Source organism: Mytilus trossulus, chromosome 4 (genome assembly GCF_036588685.1).
Source record: "Mytilus trossulus isolate FHL-02 chromosome 4, PNRI_Mtr1.1.1.hap1, whole genome shotgun sequence".
Taxonomy (NCBI): Eukaryota; Metazoa; Mollusca; class Bivalvia; order Mytilida; family Mytilidae; genus Mytilus; species Mytilus trossulus.
Window position 1 is genome coordinate 47,284,315 of NC_086376.1, and position 23,395 is coordinate 47,307,709.

General features: G+C 30.5%; 1 protein-coding gene across 3 annotated transcripts; it reads right to left on the minus strand.

Annotated features, from left to right (window-relative positions):
* Positions 1 to 2,510: 2,510 nt before the first annotated feature.
* On the minus strand, positions 2,511 to 23,328 carry LOC134715405 (ELMO domain-containing protein 3-like). 3 transcript variants are annotated; one of them, XM_063577566.1, is made up of 13 exons: positions 23,211 to 23,313; positions 21,282 to 21,428; positions 19,424 to 20,031; positions 18,645 to 18,947; positions 16,796 to 16,877; positions 15,769 to 15,798; positions 15,185 to 15,267; positions 13,446 to 13,569; positions 12,314 to 12,436; positions 11,056 to 11,186; positions 9,894 to 9,970; positions 6,203 to 6,330; positions 2,511 to 5,466 (listed from the first exon to the last, which is right to left on the minus strand). In XM_063577566.1, the coding sequence occupies exons 3-13, from the start codon at positions 20,024 to 20,026 to the stop codon at positions 5,303 to 5,305; spliced, it is 1,848 nt and encodes a 615-aa protein (XP_063433636.1). In that variant the 5' UTR covers positions 20,027 to 20,031; positions 21,282 to 21,428; positions 23,211 to 23,313; the 3' UTR covers positions 2,511 to 5,302. The 3 variants fall into 3 exon arrangements, with proteins under 3 accessions (XP_063433636.1, XP_063433635.1, XP_063433633.1); XM_063577565.1 differs by lacking the exon at positions 21,282 to 21,428 and having other exon boundaries at positions 23,211 to 23,328; XM_063577563.1 differs by lacking the exon at positions 21,282 to 21,428 and having other exon boundaries at positions 23,207 to 23,322.
* Between the last annotated feature and the right edge of the window lie 67 nt (positions 23,329 to 23,395).

Here is a 23,395-nt window from a genome sequence, read left to right on the forward strand (position 1 = left end):
AGGCATGGATAATTGACCAATCAGTTTGTCGTATTTTGTGTTACAATATCTTGGTGTTTTTCAATTGCTTCACTTTCTAGCCATCGTTCAACATAGACTAGTAATTATATATATGGGCCTTTTTATAATTGCTGATTGCAATAAAAGTTGTTTTTGTAATTTTCTATTTATATACGTTGTTGCTAATTAAAGGTGTGGTCCAACACTTTTATTCTGAGATAGGTCTGAGCATTGGCATCCAATACAGGTTTCCATTCATATTCATATACATATACATATAAATAATGATTGTTGTTTTTTCCGGGACTACTTTGACTATTTATAAAGGGTAAAAATTCATAAATATCAGCGATTACACTATTGATACATTGTATATTTTAAATATTTGTAAAATGTGTACTGCTGGAAAATATTTATGATATGAATTAAATATGGCGTCTGTCATGTTCAATGGGCTGTCAGCAAATTTACATTTGGGTTTTAGTTTTATTTAGTCATTTTAGTTAAAACCCTGTGTCCTCACAAGTTGTCCAAAATATCGGAATTATATATATATATATTGTTTGATTTGTTTAAGTCTAAATATTTAAGGTGTAGAAGTTATAGTAACTAGATATAAGAAGATGTGGTATGAGTGCCTAGAGACAACGCTCCATCCAAGTCACAATTTGTAAATGTTAACCATTATAGGTCAAAGTATGGCTTTCAACATAGAGCCTTGGCTCTCGTTCAACAGAAACTATAAAGGGCCCCAAAAATGGCTAATGCAAAACCATTCAAACAGGAAAACCAATGGTCCAATCTATATAAAAAATAAGAAATGAGAAATAATTATGAATCACATCAGCAAACAATGAACAGGTAAAGTCAATTTTGTTTTTTTACAATAATTGTTCAGAAGTTGTGGCTTGAAAATGGTATTTCATACATTTCTGGACAGTTATAGTCCCACTTGACCTAATCCTTTGAATTGTACTCACTATTGTGGATCATCAAATGCAGTTTAAAGATTATTTTTTGTAGAGTCTGTTACTTCTGTCGGAGAAAGCTTGACATCAAAGTGATCTGGCAGGGGCTTTAGTTAACTTACTAAAAGCTTTATAGTTTAAAAGGTGGAAGACCGGGATGCTTCATACTTTGTATATATATGTCTTATGTTAAGAATTTTCCCTCTGGAAAATGTGGTATGAATGCCAATGAGACAACTCTCCATCCAAATAACAATTTATAAAAGTAAACCATTTTAGGTAAAGTACGACCTTTAACACAGAACTTTGGATCACACCGAACAACAAGCTATAAAGGGCCCCAAAATTACTAGTGTAAAACCATTCAAACAGGAAAACCATTGTCCTTGACAACTTTTTCATGGTTCAGTGACTATTGCAAAAAAAGTTCATTTAGTTCATAAATATAGGATTGGGTTATTATGAGAAATAGGATAACTATTCTTGGTATGTGCGTACCTTGCAAGGTCATCATGCCTGTCAAATTTTTGTCCCTAGACCCTGACATAAGTTCATGGGTCAGTAAACAAGGTTAAGTTTTGGTGGTTAAGTCCCTATCTCAGATACAAATAAGCAATCGGTCTAATATATTTGGTGTATGAAAGGCTTGTAAGGTGTACATGTCCAACTGTCAGGTGACTCTGATCTGAGCTCATTTTCTTGGTTCAGTGGTTATAGTTTAATTTTTGTGTTTTGGTTTGTTTTTCTTATACTTTATGCAATTATTATAGTGACTAATGTCTATCATATTTGGTGCATGGAATAATTGTAAGGTGTTCATGTCTAGCCAGCTGGCAAGTGTCATTTGACCTTGACCTCATTTTCATGGTTAAGTGGTCAAACTAAAGTTTTTGAGTTTTGGACTTTTTTCTAATACTACTTTTTGTACTACTGTATATGCAATAGGTCAACAATATTTGGTGTATGGAAATATTTAATGATGTACATGTCAGTATCACATTTTTTTTTACCGTGACCTCATTTTCATGGCTCATTGCTTAGTGTTCAGTTATTGGGCTTTGGTCTGTTTTTCTTAGACTATAAACATTAGGTCTAATATATTTGTTGCGTGGAAGGAATGTGAGCTGTACATGTCTGTCTTGCCTAGTTCTCCTGACCTTGACCTCATTTTCAAGGTTCATTGGTCATTTTTCAGCTTTCTTGGAACAAGTTTCTTAGAAACTATAGGTTGCAATTCTGTAAAACAAGACAATGCAATTGGCAATAGGAACTCAGACTGTTGCAGCTAAAACTGTGATACTTTTACTAGGAAGTTTCTTGAAAAATAACATCCAAGAAAGGAAAGTTTATATGCACTACTACAGACATTTGACAGAGTTGTCAAGCCACAGCTGGAGATTTTATTGACTCTTTTATAGACGTACGCAATGTTTTTTGTTTGTGTTGAAACTGCATATCTTCCTTTTTTTGTTAAATGAACAATGATTCCATACCTATAAACACCTGTATAGCCTTTTTTACTTGATAATAATAGAAGACAAGGGGTTTTCAAATTTTTATTCATCATATATAGTTCAAGATATGTAATAACAAGTTACAATAACAGAACAATTTAAAATTTCAAACAATAGTCACTTTGTTGAATGTTTCTTATCATGTTTATCCTAAAGCACTAAATGAATAAGTAATTTTAAACAACAGTTAAAGCACACTTGTTTAAATGTAAAAAGAGAACATGATTTTGTATAAACACATAAAGCAGTTTTTACATTAGCGAGAGCACTAATCATTGTTAAACATTAGTTCAAATACAATTACAGAAAGTGACTGTTTGTATAAAGCACAATCTGACTTTGCTGCTTTGACTAGTTCTAGTAGTACTATTTTATAAAAGGTCAAAATATAAGGCTGTGTGACATATTTCAACAAAGGTTCAGCTGGTTGAAATGGACAACCAAAGTTATGAAATTTTGCCAGTCACAATCTGCCACAGTTTCCTTCTGTTTTATTGAATTTGTAAATTTTCTTAAATACTCATTGATTATTATGAATTAAGAAACAAAAACATTCTTGAATCTTTGCGGAATATAAATTTGAAACAGGGAAAACTAACATCAATATACCGAATAATGTATCATGTGTTTTCATAAAGTTTGTCAAGAGCTTTGATAACAAATACCTTCGCGATAAAATTTAATGAGTTCTGAGTAAGGTCATGTGACCTTCGCCGATGGTGTGTGTTGGCAATTGTCATATCTTAAGGAGGCTCGAGGGTACAAAAAAATCAGCAAAAATAGATATATTTGTTATTTCATTACAAATTTTATTTATTACACTATTAGTTGTTACGTTTTGATATGGTACAATCAGCCAAAAAAAAATCAATTCGTTTTTCCCCAGATGTCTTTTAAAATATTGATATCATTGAAAAAGCTCCAAATTATCTCCCTTTAATGAAAAAAGTTTGGCATAAAAATTGAAATAATTTTCTTAACTCATTGGTGAACTATATTTTTTATATTTTTTTTCAAATGAACTGTACTTCAACTAAACTATTGTAAAATTTAAGCAATTTCTGTAATTTAGTTCTTTATTTTCTTTCGATTTTACCTTTTTCTGTCCTATTAGTTCAACAGAAAAAAAAAGTACCTTAACAGAAATGAATGCTTCTTTTGAAGGCAGATTGAGAGCTTAAATGAACAGTGACCCCATATTTTTATTCAATTTTTCTATTTAAGGTAATTACTTGTTCATTAAAATCACAAAGCCAATACAAAAATAAATTATCACAAAACAATATACAGTTTCTGTAGAAAATGATATGTATCAAAAAGATACAACAAACAAATGTAAGTTTAAAAGGGTCATAAATTATACAAACATCAACCCTTAGTATTCATCAACATCATAGAAATTTTCCAAACAAAAATATATTATGATAATGTGAGGTAGTTAATCTGCATTCACGTAACTACCCCCAGCCTTCTCAGTCAAAACAACCACACATACTGTGACCTGGATCAGAATTACTTTAATCTACATTCAATTGTTTTAAAGGCATCTAAGTCAGCTTGTACTTATTACATGACCCAGTGTTTTAAGGCTAACGCATCAGCTCCATGCATCAGTTATCAAATAATATTTGTCAATTCATGTAATACAAGCAATTTTACTGGGCTTATTCAGTTACCTTTGTGGTTTCATGTCTACCTTGCCATGTGGCTCTTGGGCTGATATTGCACCTAGGGCTGATTATACATGTGATATGAAAAATGCCATGATATAATCTGAAATTATTAATTTGTACATTTCAACCAATTTAATTTTTCAGGGATAGTCACATGTTAAACTATATTTTCAAAGGTAGAGAGAAAACTGCGGATAGCAAAAAGCATATTGCATATAGATATCATATTGTCTCCTAGACACTAACAACATATTAGTTGTAATTTTATTTCCTTTTTTTCATGTTTGATATTTTTAACATCCTATATATTATAAGATTTTTTTTCCTCAAATAATCCAAGGATTTCTATAATAAGATATACAATTCCTTGAATAATCGATCATAACTATTTCTTTATAAAACTTTTAACAATAACATGACTTTCATTGCATGACGTCACAAAGTATATTGGTTTTTAGATATTCTAAAAATAATAGAGCAATATGCATTTTACTGTGAACTATGCTTTTTGTTATCGTCCTTTTTCTCTCTACCTTCAAAAACATTATTTAACATGTGACTATCCCTAAACAAATCAAATTTGTTAAAGTATATGAATTAATAATATTATGTGATATCTATTTCCTGGCTTTTATTTTACATACACATGATAAGTTATCTCCCCATGGATCCATAATATGTTATATCTAATATTGCCCTGCTTCTGTTTCACATACACTTAGAAAGTTATCTCCCCCATAATATGTTATATCTAATATTGGCCTGCTTCTGTTTCACATACACTTAGAAAGTTATCTCCCCCATAATGTTATATCTAATATTGGCCTGCTTCTGTTTCACATACACTTAGAAAGTTATCTCCCCCATAATATGTTAAATCTAATATTGCCCTGCTTCTGTTTCACATACACTTAGAAAATTATCTCCCCCATAATATGTTATATCTAATATTGCCCTGCTTCTGTTTCACATACACTTAGAAAATTATCTCCCCCATAATATGTTATATCTAATATTGGCCTGCTTCTGTTTCACATACACTTAGAAAGTTATCTCCCCCATAATATGTTATATCTAATATTGGCCTGCTTCTGTTTCACATACACTTAGAAAGTTATCTCCCCATGGATCCATAATACATTATTATCTAATATTGCCCTGCTTCTGTTTCACATACACTTAGGAAGTTATCTCCTCCAGGATCCATATTGTCTAAATTTACTGTGCTGGCTGTACTCTTTTTGCTATGTATATAGTCTTCTAAATTTTTCAGAATATGGTGGGGATTCTTCTTAGCTTCAGTTTCTAAATCTAAAAAAATAACATAATTTCTTTTCAGATATTTGAACACTTATCAATTGTTAAAGCAGTTATAACAACAACACTTAAGTGCTTACTGCCCAAATTTAATGAACTTGATAAGTTTTGGTGCCTATGGAGGATTCAGAATTAAAAAAAGCTGTGCCATGAGTGCATGATATGCCAATTGCTTTTTCAGAAAATAAATTTCCTTAACCCCACATCAATGTCAAATTAGAAGTTTAAAATTGTAATGCTGACTTAAAAAGTGAGTCCATTTATCAGTAAAATACAGAATTTTAAACATCTAACTCTTTCTTTGTCTTGAAGATTTGCTTCTGTCCAATTTCACAACACTCCATGAAGGTTTACAAATTTATCATGTCAAAAAAGATTGGAGAAAAGAAAACAATTTTGGGGATGTTCAGGATGGACAGACAGTATGGACATGGGTAACACTTAATGCCCCTTTTGCTAAGGTGCTTTAAAGATTAAATATTGTAAAAACATATTCATTGATGAAACTGTATGTTGCTCTCTAGGGGTTTAATGTTTAATTTTGTCCTGGAGGATTGCTGTCTCATAGATATTTATCCAGCATCTCCTTTCATCAATATTTATCAAAATTAGAATCATAAAGTGACAAACCTGAAACCCATATATTTAACATTTTCAGTCAATACATTCTTCTCCTATTATGTAATTATTGTTAAATTGTTAAATGAAGCCATAGAATATGTATATTTACGTTTGATAACAAATCCAGAGTCGGATATTGTTTTTCCTTTTGACTTCCATAGTTGGTACATGTGTAAATATATTCCAGCATAAAAGTCATTTACAACATTCAGTACGTCTTCCCTTTTATTGCATTCTCTGTAAAAAAAGATCACATTATTAAATAAAAGCATGTCAAAATGTATTTTTTTTACCCCCTCATGATTCAAATATATAAATAGTATATATTTTTAGCTACAACAAAGTTGTCCACAATTATCTTTCTGAAAATTCCAATGCCTCTGTGGATAAATATCAGTCACTGAAAGACTAACTATTTAATTTATCCCTCAATCCTTTGAACACTGTGAAGATTCCACAAAGAAAAGATAAAATTGACATTATAGGGCATTAACTCCAATAAGGACTTGTCCGACAATTTCGTTTATGTTGTCCATTAGTAGATCTTGTCTTGCTGATCATTTTTGACTATTTAAGTTTAATTCCTGCTATCAATTATAAGATAAGGCAAAATTGCAAAAAATTGGTAAAGAAAACATCATCAAAGAGCAAATTAGATCTTGTCTTGCTGATCATTTTCAGACTTTAAAGTTTTACTGAATCTATAATAGATTTCAAATAATAGGCAAAAATGAGGGAAAAAAATGTAAAATTTGTATTACATGTTACTGAAAACTTTTTTATTTATTTCCCTTCAGTCAATCAAAAAAGTGATATAAAAACTTGACCTTTGCGGTGAATGCAAGCACCTGACAGACACCATGATTCTAAATCTAAAACACTACACAAACGATTGAAAATTGACAAATTCAATATTTTATGAAGTTTAATGAGTAACGATATCAGTTGATTTTTTTTTATGCTTTCTTAGGTAAATTAACTAGAAAGTTTGCTTGATCATTCCTGTCCACCATGTTTGTTGTGGTTACAATTTTTTTCACCTTGGCTTCAAAGTTTTACATAAAATAATTATATTGAGTTGACCATGGGTGTTACCATTTACCTGTACCTATTGTTCAACCAGATTAAAACATTGACAATACAATAGGGGTGTATGACATATGCGCCGATTTTGAAAATTTCATTCTTTCATTTGCGCTGATTTCAATTTTTCATTTGCACCAATTTTATTTTTTTCTCCTAATTGGATTTACAGGTAAGTTAATACTTTTAATTGGACTGAGCACAGAGTATAAAGACAAATTAAGCAAAATTGGTAAATGGTTATCCCATTATTTTGGGTAACCATTCCATCCCCCAAATGAAATCGATGACTGCTTTACGTTTGATTATATGTCTGACACTCCTTCTGATGACAAGTCTTACATTCTTAGCCTACAGAGTAAGTACATATATATGCACAATGTAACACTATCCTCCTCATTTCTGAGCAGCTTCACCACAACTTATATGTTTTTTATAGATGTTATCAAGAAAATCCAGGCCGTTACGTATGTTAAAATGCGAATTCACTCTAGAAATGCCTGTATCAGTAAGTAAGCCAGACAAAGAAAAGATGGACCTCTTTATCAACAATTATGCCAATATAGAACAGACAAAATCACAAGAAAGGATTATATTAGATGGCTGCCTATAAACATTCAACAAGAATAGATTTATGATTTGAATGTTGTAAATAGATTCATAATTCTTTATTTTAGCATAAACAGAGTGCTTTTATGTTTGGTTTTTACTTCTTGATTTTAAAGAATAAAAATATATAGCTTTTATATTGATTTATCCTGCTCGAAATCCTACTTCCACCTCCCCCTGGTAAATGATAAATAAAAAATTATAAAAATCAAACTTGAATGCAAGAAGGAGAAATAATTTCAACACATTCATAATAAATGCTGGGATATATTAGTAGAGTGATTCACCTGTTTAAATGGAATATATATCATGGGAATTATTGAAATGAAACAAAATGTTAAATTCATAGAGTTGATAAAGTGAAAAGAAAAAGTAAAATATTCCAAAATATTCCTAACATTGGGATAATTAGAATGTGACATTATAAAGTTCTGGATCTAATAGTGTTAAATTGGAACATATACATGTAAATGAAATAAAAACTCAATACTGTGGATATAATAAAGTCAAGTGATATATAGCGAAAATATATGAATACACTTATCCAAAATATTTGTAAAGTGAGGATGCTCATTTTAAATGTGATAATGGAAATAATCAAATATTGCAAAATTCTCTACCTGTTTTTAAGGATATATATATCATGGGAAATTTAACAGAATATCTAGTTATATAGTGAAAAGCGTGAACAAATATTCAAAAACTTTCATCATGTTCATAAAATTAGAAAAATGTTATAAATTATTTCAGATAAAGAAAATGAAATACTGGATGAGATGTAAAATATGTAGAGTAAATACAATAGTTCATTCAAATATGATTTTGATATTTCAATATGAATATACATTAACAATTTGTACAAGGAACATGTCAAAAACAAACTATTTTGAGTTATTTCCCATTAGAAAAAGTCAAAGAGATATTATCAAGATTTTTTTTCAACAAGAAATCTAAGCACTTATAGTATTTGGCTATGAAAACATTAAAGAGGAAATGTAGTGAATTATATGACATGCAATTGAATTCCTACAAAAACATATAGTCCTGATCTGGCTTGCCTTCTTCTAAAATTTTAAATAACTGCAAAAAAAATCTCTTTTTCTGTCTAAATGTTGTGTTTTTGCATTTGAATGACCAAATATTTCAGGGAAAACATCCATTTCCATAACAAAAAGACTAATAACAATGTTATAAAATTTCTTTACCTGTTATAGGATTTTAATTAAAAAAAACATGAGAAAAGGATTTTTTTTATCAAATTCACTGTGTTTAGTTTAATATGTAAGAACATGAAATAAGCTTGTGTCTTGTTATAATATATAAGTGGTCATATTCTAGCATTATTCATACCATATAAACTAATTTAAAGTGCATATTATGTTGTTCAATAAAGCTAAAAATTGAAGCCTTGATGAAATATTTAAAAGTTAAAAAAAATAAAATATCCCCGTTATACTACAACCGTAACAATTAAACAGGTGAAGTGATAGGATAAGAAAAACTTAAGAAAAAGCATGCTGAAGGTTTTAGTTAGGTGAATAAAAAAACTGTACCGGTAGCATCAAGGTAGATTTAAATTTAACAAAACCAACTGGTCAATTTAAATGTCCCTATTGAATTGTCAATGTTTCAATCTGGTTGAACAATAGGTACAGGTGAACGGTAACACCCATAGTCAACTCACTGTTATTAAAAATAATTTTGACAGTTTAATTATTTCATTTTACAATGAATTATGTTTTTTGCATAGTTCTAGCCATTCTACGGTCTGAGTCTTGAAACATGCATAATTCACTCTTGATTGTGATAGTCTAAAATTTGAAATTGATGTATCCAGAATGAAAAATACTGCATCTACACCAGCATTCTGAAGGATATATATTCAGCATGAAAAGGTTAAGGACAAGTACTCCTATAAATAGTGCCTAAACAGTTTTGAAAACATTTGAAATTGGTTAAATTGGTCCACGAGTTTCATCAGTGAAGATAGTTGTAAAAATTCAGGGAGGGCAGACCACAAGTGATGAGAAAAGTTCAGTGGGCCCTTTATGCCAGGTGATTTAAAAAGATTGAAATCACCTAGAAAAATAAAAGAAATGTATACTTACTTATTTAAACAATCTTCTCGTAATGATTGTAAACTTATTCTTGTCATATTTATTCCCATGACACAAAATGGAAAATTCTACAGAAAAAAATATAAAACTGTCAATACACAAACAGCAAGGTAATAATTAAAAAAACAGCTGTTTACACGTACCATAGATGTAATACCTCTATTCACCTACTGAGTACTATTTTTACTGTGCTGTACAGCTAAAACTCAACATGCAAATTAGGTAAACAACTACTGGTATAAAATTTGCAGCCTAATTTATATATATATAGCTAATTTAACCTATTGCATAGTTATTTCCTTTGAAGATACGGTTGGATGACAATGTTTTAATGGCGAAAACTTAAGCATGCTGTAAAAGTTCAAATCAAATACTGTAAATTCAGAAATTATTGCGTGCATTTGTTATTGCGATTTTGTCAATTTAGAGGTAAATGCAAATTTAATTTTGACGCTTATGAGAAAAATCCTGTTTAATTCATAGAAAATGTTTCAAAATGCGAGTTTAAGTTATTGCGTTTACAACTCTGTCGCATTTTTTGCAATAATAAAAACCTTCCTGTAATTTCAGAATTTACAGTAGTAATGAAATATACCATATATGCTTTTGTAAACAAGAGTGTACACATTGAAATGTCTCCCCTTCTTTACTAATCTTTGAAATTATGTTGATAGTCCTACATATAAAGCTTTACTACATGGGGTATCATTGGGGGGGTTCTGATCCTGGATCCCGCTTATTGTTTTGTCAGATTCCTGTACCCCCGCTTACACTATGTACGTAAGCAATTCTCATTTTTTTTATCATTTTTTCGGGTTTGGCTAAACCTCATTTCACTACACAATAGTTTGACTTTCACGTGTCACATACAAAAAATTGGCAATCCCGTCTCACGCTTAGACCCCAATGAGACTCACCTACAACTATCACATAAACTTAACATGATCTAAGAAAATGAGGTCAAGGTCATATAACCTGAACAAGAAATGTATGTACACCTAACAATCATTTAATACGCTAAATATAGTTGACCTATTGCTTATAGTTTCTAAGAAACAGATTTAATCAAGAAAACTAAAATCAAAATTTAATTAAACAGATTTAACTACCATTTGTTGGTCAATAGCATATTTAATCAAAAAATATGTCTTACCTGAGTTGGATGAAGTGATAATTTATAAATATCTTTAGCAATCATGTGACATTTTGGGTCTCGTAACAAATAGATTAGATTCACTAAGCCTAATAACCCTACTCCTCTCAGATCTGTTGATGGATCATTTCCTTAAATAAAAGACAAACATTATAATTATTCTTTTTATCAACTTAAAGAAATTGTAGTCCTGAAAGCAAGGATTTGTATAGTCACTAAACAACTCCTTGATGAAAGTTAGAATTTATACTTAAATATATTTTAAGGTAAGAAGGCTAAAGACAATTATTTTGCAGAAATTTCTTGATATATGCAATATTGAAATATATAAAGGAAAATATGCCTACATATGAAACATTACTTTCTTTTCAAGATATTTCTTTATGACTTTTGCCTGTTAATGTAAATACACAATTTTTCTTTCCTTTACCAAAAAATAGCAAAATTAAGTCTTGATGATTCATTTGATAGATTAATTATTGGTTGTTTAAGGTGGTACCTAACACTACCGGGAGATAACTCTGTAAAGTCAGCTAAATGCTTTAATAACATTGTGTTGTAAAAGGAATATTAAGCTTCTAAATGATAAAAATTGGTGTTTGTCATACTGCTATATAACCAGTGTAATTTTTCTGACAAAACGGTTGGTTCAAAATAAGTGAAATTTTACTTTGACAAAATTTTATGAAAATTAAACGAGCCAAATTAATTTTAGTGTAAGTGTTTGGTACCACCTTAAAATCAAATAGCAAATATTTCATGCATGTTCAACAATAAATACAATAGGCAGGTCTTGTAATCGAGCCATCAGGGATGAAGGCTGAGGAAATTTGGACTGATACTCGAAAATGAGGATATATTGGATAGGGACAGAAATTTTATCTTGCCACAGGCCACATACTGACCCTTGATTTATTTGAAGATCTTATTGTCCTTAACATATTTGTAAGTACAATATGTCTCTACATATAATGATTTCTGCAAAAAATGCAAACATTTATAAAGAAAACTCTTTTAAGGGCAATAACTCCTAAACGTAGAAAAAAATAAGAAGATGTGGTATGAATGCTAATGAGTCAACTCTCTACAAGATACTTGACAACTATTCTTATCACACAAACATCTTTTCAAAATTATTTACATATAATTTGCACCAGGTACAAGTTATAAGTTCACCTTCTATGTTTGGAAGGACAAAAGACTGGTGGTCCCCTAGAAAAGGATATTTATAATGGTGAAAGGAAGTGAAAAATCTTACCCTGAAAACCTATTTCTTCCCAGTGACTTCCAAACCTACTGCAGTCAAATCTAGACCCTGTTAAACATCTATAAATAGTCTGTAAGGCTCGTGTGTGCAGTTTATCAGAGTTGTTAAAACTTGCTATAATATAAATATAGTTTTGCTTTAGGCATTAATAAATCTTATCTGTAAAACTTACATACTGCTACGTGTACAGTTTTTTCAATTTATCAATAGCCATCAACTACAGACAAGTTACTAAACAGTTAGAACAAATTCATGAACATTTTTCTACCATTTAAATTTTAATTTTGCGAGTCTGGAAGATCATAAAACAGTATTTTTTTTAACATGAACTGCCATATGACACTATGTATATGAGAGTACCCAGTACTGATAAATGTGTCTACAATTTGTCTGTAAATAAATCAAATAATTTAACTATATTATGTCACATATATGTGATTGTTTCATAGAACCCTTTTTGGCCCAAATTTTAGTTTAGTGTATTTAAAAACTGAAAACAAATTTCACATTTCACTAGTTACCATGGCAAGAAACCATGGCATGATGAAAGCTGTATATATAATATATTGTTCTATTCCCTTTTTATTATAAAAAGTTGATGTGAGATTTTATTCATTATTCAGAACAAAATAGCATATTGCAGTTATTTCATAGAATTTGTCGTTTAAATATGAAATTTAATCTATGAACTTAATCAATCTAGGCACATGTGGATGAGTTAATGTAATTTGCATACGGGAAGTGAGATCTCATTGTTGGAGTGTGTTTCTTTTTAGTTGATCTTTCACAAGTAGTTCCTATCAACTTATAATTATTGACACTGTCAATTCTGCCATTTTTGTAGTCTGAAAAAGCAACATATATGTCTAGCCTAAAGCAACTTACATTGTAGGCAAGACTAAAAAATATAAAACAAGTGAAATTTCATTTCACATTCTTATTGTTTCATATGTATCATTCTGAATGAATATACTGTAAGTAAAATAAATGCTAGTCAAGTATACTTCCCAAATGACGAGCAATTTCAAAATAGAAAAAATTGATACACGACAGACGGTGAAAACTCAGTGTTGGCATCAATCCTTGTAAAATGGTCTTATCTTACATTGACTGAAATTCTTACATGCTGCAATACAAAAGATTTTTTCTCTGTTTACATGCAAGTTTCTGTGCAATTTTGGTGGCCCAAACAGGAAGTGTTTCAATGCTGAAAATCCATGTCTGTCAACTGATATGTGAATGTTTGACTAAAAAATAAGGATATTATCAAACTTTACACAGACAATTCATTTAGAAGCAATAATTATCATTAACCTTCATAGATCATATAATTTCTTTTTTCAAATATTTTAGTCTTTGATGCATGATTTTTTTATTGGTTTTTAGTGGCTTTGAACTAGCTGTCAGATAGTTGTGAGTTCTCTCAGATCTGTTCATTGTGTCTTTTTGTGTCGGGATGTATAAGTACCCGGCCATGTTCACTTGTATTATTGTCCATCTGATGAGTTAAGCCTTTTTCAACTGGTTTTTAGTGGCTTTGAACTAGCTGTCAGATAATTGTGAGTTCTCTCAGATCTGTTCATTGTGTCTTTTTGTGTCGGGATGTATAAGTACCCGGCCATGTTCACTTGTATTATTGTCCATCTGATGAGTTAAGGGGGCTCCTGGGTATAAATGATTTTTTTTTTCTAATATAGGATTTCGCTATATTTTTTCAGAAATGAACTTTATCATATACTTAAAAGAAAAATGAAATAAAAAAATGGGGTCACCGTTCATTTAAGCTAAAATCTGCCTCTGGAAATTGCATACATTTTTGTTAATGTCCTTTTTTTCTGTTGAACCAATAGGAGAAAAAGAGGAAATATCGAAATAAAAAAATAACCTAATATAAGAAATCGCTTAAATTTTACAATAATTTAGTTAATTTACAGCTCATTTGAAAACAATAATAAAAAAATATAGGTCACCGATGAGTTAAAAAAGATATTTCAAATTTAAGGCCAAAAAATGGCATTTTCGCACCAAAGGGAGATAATTTGGAGCTTTTTCAAGTTTTAAAGTCATCTGGGGCCAAATCAAATCATTTTTGGGGGTTGTTTTTTGTAACATATCATAAAGTAACAACTAGTAGTGTAATAAATAAAATTTGTAATGAAAAAATAAAGGTTTATTTTTTTGCTAAAATTTGTGTACCCAGGAGCCTCCTTAAGCCTTTTTCAACTGATTTTTAAAGTTAGTTCTTATATTGGACTGTTAGACCACTGACCCAGGTTAGGGGAGGGTTGGGATCCCGCTAACATGTTTAACCCCGCCACATTATTTATGTATGTGCCTGTCCCAAGTCAGGAGCCTGTAAATTCAGGGGTTGTCGTTTGTTTATGTGTTACATGTTTGTTTTTCGTTCATTTTTTTACATAAATAAGGCCGTTAGTTTCTCGTATGAATTGTTTTACATTGTCAAATAGGGGCCTTCTATAGCTAACTATGCGGTATGGACTTTGCTCATTGTTGAAGGCCGTACAGTGACCTATAGTTTAATGTATGTCATTTTGATCTTTTGTAGATAGTTGTCTCATTGGCAATCATACCACATCTTCTTTTTTTAATACAGTAATAATATGCAACGTAAAGTTGCATTTACTTACTTTTTCATTGCTTTATATATTAATTATGGAAAATATAAAGTTTTTTTAATAGTATTTGTCATTCAAAATGTGTTTTCAGACAACAACAAAATAATGTACCGGTAATATCAGGGGGCATTTCAAAAAGCAAACATTATTGAGAAATAAAAGAATAAGTGTCTACAGACTATAACACCACATTGTACCATAATTGTTTATAGTAAATTATTAATACCTTCACTGAAGAATGATCTACTCGAAGAAGTTCCTCCTGCATTTCAAAGTATGACAAAAGTGGTGTAGATTCAGGAAGTGAAGCTGTATGAAAAATACAAGTTTATCTTTTAAAGAATATTAAAAGGAATCAGTACATTGCCTCTATGTACAATATTGACTGAACCTCAGTACCAGACAAGATCATGCATATTATCCTTTCTTTTACACCACACAGATCTATGCATGCTTAGTAGTGAAACAGTAGTTATGATTTACACGGTCAATGTTTACTCTGTAATTTCCTTCAGTCCAGACTATTTGTAACCTTTGTTTCTAAAGGCTTTAATTTTTCAATTATTCTTTTGTTAGAAAATCCACGAATTTAAAAACCCACAAACATGTAAATATTGCTCAAACCATGAAAATTGATACCCACGAATTAAAGTACTTTCACAGTATATATATCATAAGGTGAATAAAAGTAAAATGTTATATTTTTGTAAACCCCACATAACCTATTAAAAAAATATTGGCCTACATGTAACAATAATCTCATGTAGACCAGATAGCATTGTTTTCTAGAAACTAAATAAAACAACTTACGTTTAATCTGTTCGCCATCCTTTAAAAATCCTATTCAAAAGAATAATAAATAAAATAAAGTAGTGTTGGTATATATATACAAATTCAAAAAGAAGCATCAATAGGCATTTTGAATCAGAGATAAAAACAAAAGTAAACACTTCAGAATACCTCACCTGCTTTACTAATCTTGATTAATATTATGTTGAACCTCTATTATATGCAGGTTTTCTTGCAAGTGGTGCATTTCTTTCAGATAATAAATTCAAACTAAAAAATTCACACCTGATAATATATTTTAAAAGGATTTTTATAGTGTAGTCTAGCTGTTTGACCAAGACCTTTATTCAGATATTCAAACTACTTTTTTAAAAGCTAAATTATCAATCTATTTCTGTTTAAATTTAATAATCATTGGTCCAACTAGAACATAAGAACAAAAGTAGTGTCTTAGATACAGAAAATTTCAAGGACAGCACCATTCCTCTTAATGACTACCACAAACACTATAATGCTGAAAAGTAAAACAAAATTCCTAGAAAACTTGATAAATATGCCCAACTAACAATACATATGCCCAACTAACAGTACATATGCCCAACTGACAGTACATATGTGATGATGATTATGATGATGAATGGCTGCTTAAAATTGATATGCATATTTAGGACAAGAAAATGGTAATTTAATATGAATATTAACCCTGCCTGTACTAGACAGACACACTAAGATGGATTTTCAACATGATAGTTCATAAATGGACAAGTAAGGTGGCAGACATGCCACCTTACCCAGACACATTATTCTGACTCTGGGCTGACCAGTCAATTACCAATTTTAAAGACTTTGTTTGACCTAAACTGGGTGTAGACCAACTCTTCTAAAGCAGTTGAGGCAAACAAACTACAACAAGACTACCAAGGCATTCACAATGCATTTGTTATGTTCATTTTCTTGTCCATTAAAAAAAATATGATCACTCATCTCTGTAGCATGTAGGTAAAATTCTCAACATTATCATATTTATCCAAATTTAAATAATCAGTACCTGGTTCTATTGTCTGTACGTTTTCCCAATCTTCAGCAGCTTTCTTTTGAGAGATTGTCTGAGAAACATCATTTGAACTGCACTAAATATAAGAAAATTGAAAAGATAAAAATCTTAACATTAAACTAATTATCAGCATTCAATTTTACATTTTTAGTTTTTTTTAATTGATTTAGAATGAGAATTTTTTAATTTTCTTTATTTGATATCAATAATCATGGTATTTTTTTCTGGACAGGATAAAACTTCACTTATGCCAAATATTTCATTATTTGAAACAAAGATAAGTTCTGCACTATTTTTTGAAAAGCTATATAAGGGAAATCAATGGTAGTATTACACCTTTATATCAATGAAATAATATTATAATAATAAAAGTATTACACCTTAAAGGACTATATTTTCTTTTAAAATGTCCTGTTCCAAAACACTGTTCTAAAAGATACAAGACCTCAACATCTATTTAATTTAAGTTCTAAATTTAAAAAATGTTCAAACTTATCTGATAAAATGCCTTTTTTTGGGGCTTTTGTACTTTGCTGTTACGAATCAGCCCTCCAAAAAATCTTGAGGAGAAAAAATTGTCACCCCTCCCTTTTTAAAAAAAAAAAATTCTTTCCCTCAAGATATGGTCATAATCTCAATTCAAATTTCCAATGGAATTTGCAACCATAATAACTTGTAAACATAATCACCTCAAGACAATACAACATTGCTTTAATATCATAATTTAAAAGCAGTGTAAGGGAGGTAATTCATATGTTGTGTATGAATTAATTGAATTACCTTCCTTACAATGCTTTAAAGTCATAAGAAACGAGTGACCGGTGAAAAATAATGTTCTTCCAATTCTGAAACCAATTCATACAAACATCATAAACTTAGTCTTCAGTGCAAGAATTTATCATTTTTTTCATGTACCGGTAAATTTCGTATAATTGTCAATTTTTTTTTCAATCAGTCAGTGTTGTTGTGAAAATATGGCAGGTAATTAATGTTCGTGTTTTGAAGCCGAAGTTTAACGATTGTCACCTGTTTGTCAACAATCAACAAAAAATAAACAGAAAAGCATGGAAATTGAGCACATGTTTAACATGTAAATTTAGATAATAGATAATTTTTAGGACATCCATGCATATTGTATCATCGGATTTTTACGAAATGGGTCACACTGAGGTCACTTTGCATATGGAAAAAGTGTCGGGGAATTGCTTCCTGGAAGGAAGCAATTAAAATAAAGTAAACTTCCTTTAAATCTGAATAAATTAAAGATTTTTTTTCAGAAAAAAGTATATGTACATAAATTTTATAATGAAAACTATCCATTGAGTTAAAAAAAACATATGCATTATTTTTTTTTATTTGAGGTTTCTTATGACTTTCAAACTATCTAATGTACATAAGTAAATGTCCATTAACCAGGAAACCCATGTTTTCCCCCCTTTTTGCCTCTAATTCTAATACAGTTTCAGCCATTACCCTCAAAGCTAATCCTAACCAATTCTTTGTGGTATGAAAACGTGTGGTATAATTTCAGAAAGATCCATGCACCGTTCCGCAAGTTATTGTCTGGAAACTATAAAAATGCTTATTTGGGCCCCTTGTTCCTAAACTGTTTGGATCATAACCCCCAAAATCAATCCCAACCTTCATTTTTAGGTTATTAATCTTGTTGCATTTAGATTTAGTTATTTTTAGGGAAACCAAATGTTTTCGGATGTCACTGACAGCAATGACATGATACCAATATACTAACTCAATATTTTTTTAGGTCGTATTTAACGAATACATTTGTAGACATGCATTTTACCCATTTTCAAATCAATTTATAAGAAACTTTTAAAATTACCTCCTCCTTATATTCTATAATTTTCTTTGCATTTGCTGTTATGCTATGAAGCGTGGAGGGAATTTCCCTTGGTGATACACTTGCTTGAGATGTTTCTATGACAACTGTCTTTTGCTCAGATTTTTGTTCTGATTTGATTTCTACTATAGATTTTGTTGTTGTGTCAGTTTCTGTTCCTGGGTCATCAATTTTCTTTTTGACAGGAGGGAGTTCAAAATCAAATTCCGAGCCAGAGGAGCTATCTTGTCTTATCCTTTGCATGCCCATATCTGGAAATGATGCCCCCTCCTGTAAGTCTTCCTCCTGAAATGAAAGAAGTAAGTTAGGTACACAAATTAAAGAAGCAATGAAGCACTATTTCATTTATAAATAAACAAACTAAATAGAGGTGTACATGTACATGTAACAAGCAAGACTGTATTCTCAGTACTGTTCTGAGGTCAATATTTATCAGAAATGGTAATGACAAAATCACCAAACAAAAGACAGCTTCAATAATATCTTAGAATGTTTTCATGCAACCATCAGATAATGTACAGTATTTTCCATTAGTCAGAAATCCGTTACAACATGTTTACCTGAGGTTTTTTTTATAAAAATTGGTTTGACCACTGAAAAGTGCATATCAAATTCCTTTTTTTTGAATACATGTGAACAAAAGCATTGAAAGTGTTTAGTTTGATAACACAGTTTGGAAGAGACCTCAATTGTCATATGTGGCAGACATGTGCCTTACTTACATGTAATTCATATCAAAGTGAATAAAATAAAATACTTACAATTTTTACATCTGAAGTGTCTTGTTTGGTCACCTTAATCATATCTAAATCATCTTGTGTGGGAAATATTATCTTTTCACCTGGATAAATGATTTGCTTAGCCTTATCAACTGAAGTGTCTTTTCTCTCAATAGTATTTTCATCTACTGTTTCTATTTTTTTGTTATTTTCTTTATATAAGTCAGCTGGCTGCCTTGATATCTCGGTAGAAGTTTGTGTTGAGTTTCCTTCATCATCTTCTATTGATTTTTCATCATTTACTGGAGTTGAAACTGTTGTTTCTCCCACACATTTAATGTTTTTAGACGTACCATCATCAGTATGAAAACCCAGCAAATCAACAATGTTATCTTTACCAACACTGTCAGTATCCAAAGTAATATGTATATCATGATTTTCTATCTCTATGCTTTCTTCATTTTGTAGGTCTGACTTTTCTTCAATAGATAATCCTGTTGGAACATCATTTAAATTTTGAAAAATATTGAATTCATCATTATCATGAGATTTGAATTCCCCTGGTGCATCAACAATATTTAAATCAAATCCATCACCATCACCGTCTTCAGTTATCAGAATGCTATCTAAGGAAACTGGATCCATAGCTCCTGAAAGAAAATAACTGTTTAGAAGTAAAAAAAAAATAGGCCAACATAAATATACATATTAAGTTCAAAACTTATTAACCCTTTCCATGCTGTGAGCTTCATATGATGGCTTTACTTCCAACCACTGTTATTTGGCCCCATTGTGATATGAATCTCAAGAACCCTAGAAGTCAACTGTTTGATACTTATTACAAGTTTATGCATGTTCCCTCCACTTGAGGCTATCTTTGGTAATAATTATCATGCATAAATTGCATTTTGAGCTCAAATAGGAATTTGGGAAATCAAAATCAAATAAAACTGTATTTTCTGGAGGGGTGGGCTTCCCTTTGATGTCTTACACAGGAAGTTCATAGGCCTAAAACTTGCAAAAATAGTGCAAACCTGCAGGCATATAACTACTGATCATAATTATTATTGAAATCTGCATAGTAAACGACTTATTCTGATTGCAGGTCCAGTTGAAGTCAAAAATCAGAAAAAATCGTGAAATTCTGTTTTTTTGGTCCTAACTACCTTCTTTAGCAAGCTGAACCAAGATCAGATTCACTACCGCCTAACAACTGTTGGGGTCAATTTGTTAACTTGGTCCACTCTATATGCAGACAACAGCTGGATACCTATACCAGCATCGCAGGTTCCTCTAAGTCAAGAACTAGGATGAAAAATCAACAAAATTGAGACCTTTGACACTTGATGACCAACTTTGGGGCAAAAAAATCACAACATTGAAATTGAAGCAAATATTATCCACTGTGAATGGAAAAATTATTCCAAATTTGCTAACAGTCTGATATACTTAATTGATGAATAGCTTCAGTAATCTGGACAATTTGTCTTTTTTTTTAATTCAATAAAATAAGATAAAATGCTTGTAAGTTTGTGACCTTTGTATTGGACAGTGTATTATTTATTTGAACATTACAGAGGGTGGTTAAATCAATTATTTTCGTGCAACAATCACTATACAAATTCTTGGTTTAAATGCAATGAAAAATGTCCACTGGCAGAGATTTTTTTTTGAAGCAGCTACATGTAGTTGCTGATTTATATATTAATAATTTTGCATGACCTCAAGGACATACATTGTACATGTAAATGTATATAAGATGTTAGTTATACATCATTGATGATGTCCCAAAAAAATTTGAACTTGCAATCATTCTCAATATATCACTAGATATATATTAAAGTACATGTATCATGGTGTGATGTGTTTTTGTACTTAAATAACAATTTTCAATGCTTACGGTTTTCACTGTGGACTTTTTATTCACCTGTGTGCTCAAATTTTAAAAACACATTCTGTAAAATGTTTTTAGGTTATTTAGATTTTAAATGAATACAAAATCCAGAAATGAGTATTCTAAAGTCCTGGTTCTGGTAAGTGGTAACTGCTGGAATCACAAAAAAAAAAAAAAATTTAATTTGTTAAAATGTCTTTAAAATGCGAAGTTGAATATATGTTTTAAATTTGTCAAGTTGTAATGGTGTTGTTGTTTTTTAAGGGCATACGATACAATTTTGATCCTATATTTACAAGTTCATGAAAATTTGCATATAGGCTATTTTTTACCTGATTAAATCCAATATGTAATAAAAAATATACCTTCATGTGCTACTTTTTGAGTAAAATGAGGTCGAAATTTTGTATATTTGCTCAAAATTCAGATTTCTGGCCGTAATTTCTTTTTTAAAAGAAAGACATAACTTTTTTGTTATAAAAGATAAACACAAATTGTTTTTTGTTAAATAATCGTTAATTTCTGTATGTTATAAGTATCTTAAACAATACGCATTTTTTATTCAGAAATAACTCATATTTATCAAATATTTGTGATTTGAGGAAAAAACGTAATTTTTTTGCTGCATGTTTATCAAAATTAAAAAAAATCCTCTATTTACAGTTTTATAAGATTTGGGTCACATAATCTCCCTGCAAAATGAAACAAATTGCGGTTTTGAAAAATAGGGGTCCATGAACTCGTTTTTAAATTAAATCAGTTTGAATGATAAAAATCAGTCGAAAAATGCATCTTTTCTCGATATGTCACAGTTTGACGTTTTACGTTAGCAACGTCATTACCTCCCCCTGTAACTGTTTCGTATGCCCTTAAGTAAAGAAACCAAAAATTCTGTCACAATATATAATATACATGTCATAGATATAGGAAGATGTGGTGTGAGTGCCAATGAGACAACTCTCCATCCAAATAACAATTTAAAAATTAAACCATTATAGGTTAAAGTACGGCCTTCAACACGGAGCCTTGGCTCACACCGAACAACAAGCTATAAAGGGCCCTAAAATTACTAGTGTAAAACCATTCAAACGGGAAAACCAACATGCATGTACTCGTGTGCAATCGAAAATGATGAAATATTGATGATACCAAAACATATGACGTATGAAAACATATGACCCAAGGATAATCTTTAATAAATCACTATTTTAAATATATGTAATTATGTAATTATCTAATCACAAAAAAAATGACTACGTTTTTTTTTGTGTGTTGAATAAATTTTATCAATCATGTTTTGGTTATAATAGTGTGTTGCTATATATTGTATTGTTTCATTGTTTCAAATCAAAGGGACCAAGCTGTTAAAATAATTATCTTTTGTGTTTTTCATTTAAAATCTTCAAGGTTCAATGCATCAATGTAAATATAACGGAATTTGATCAGACTGTCATTAAAGTGAGAGGGTTAAAGCTATCAAACCAGGTTTTATCCACCATTTTCTACATTTGAAAATGCCTGTAACAAGTCAGGAATATGACAGTTCTTGTCCATTCGTTTTTGATGCGTTTTGTTATTTGATTTTGCCATGTGATTATGAACTTTCCTAATTGATTTTCCTTTAAGATTAGTATTTTTGTGATTTGACTTTTTACTCATACCAAGCTATAAATACATTCAGTATTTAAACCAAAGCAATTTAAAAAAAACAACAATCATGATTTTCCAATAAGTCAACTGGAATATGAATTAAAATTGGGTGCGAACGTGTAGAGTAAGAACGGACCTTGGGTGCGAAAGTGCGAAGTGCGAACGTGTAGTGTAATGCGGACCTGATACCTGCCTGTGGTCGTAACTGGTCTTTTACAATTACAGGGCAGTACAGTTAACACCAGCCTCATATTATTTTCCACAATGATAAATTGTTTTACCTACATGTAATTAAGGAAGCTGTGTTTTGTAGTGTGATCAAAAGCAAAATGTACATCCGAAGAACATGAAGACAGGAAAGTAGTCAAGTAACTTCAGCCATTTGTAAATAATCCATTCGGACCAATAATCAAAGAATTAAATGAATGTAAAATTACGAAATATCTCGAATGAGTTTTGTCTACATCAAT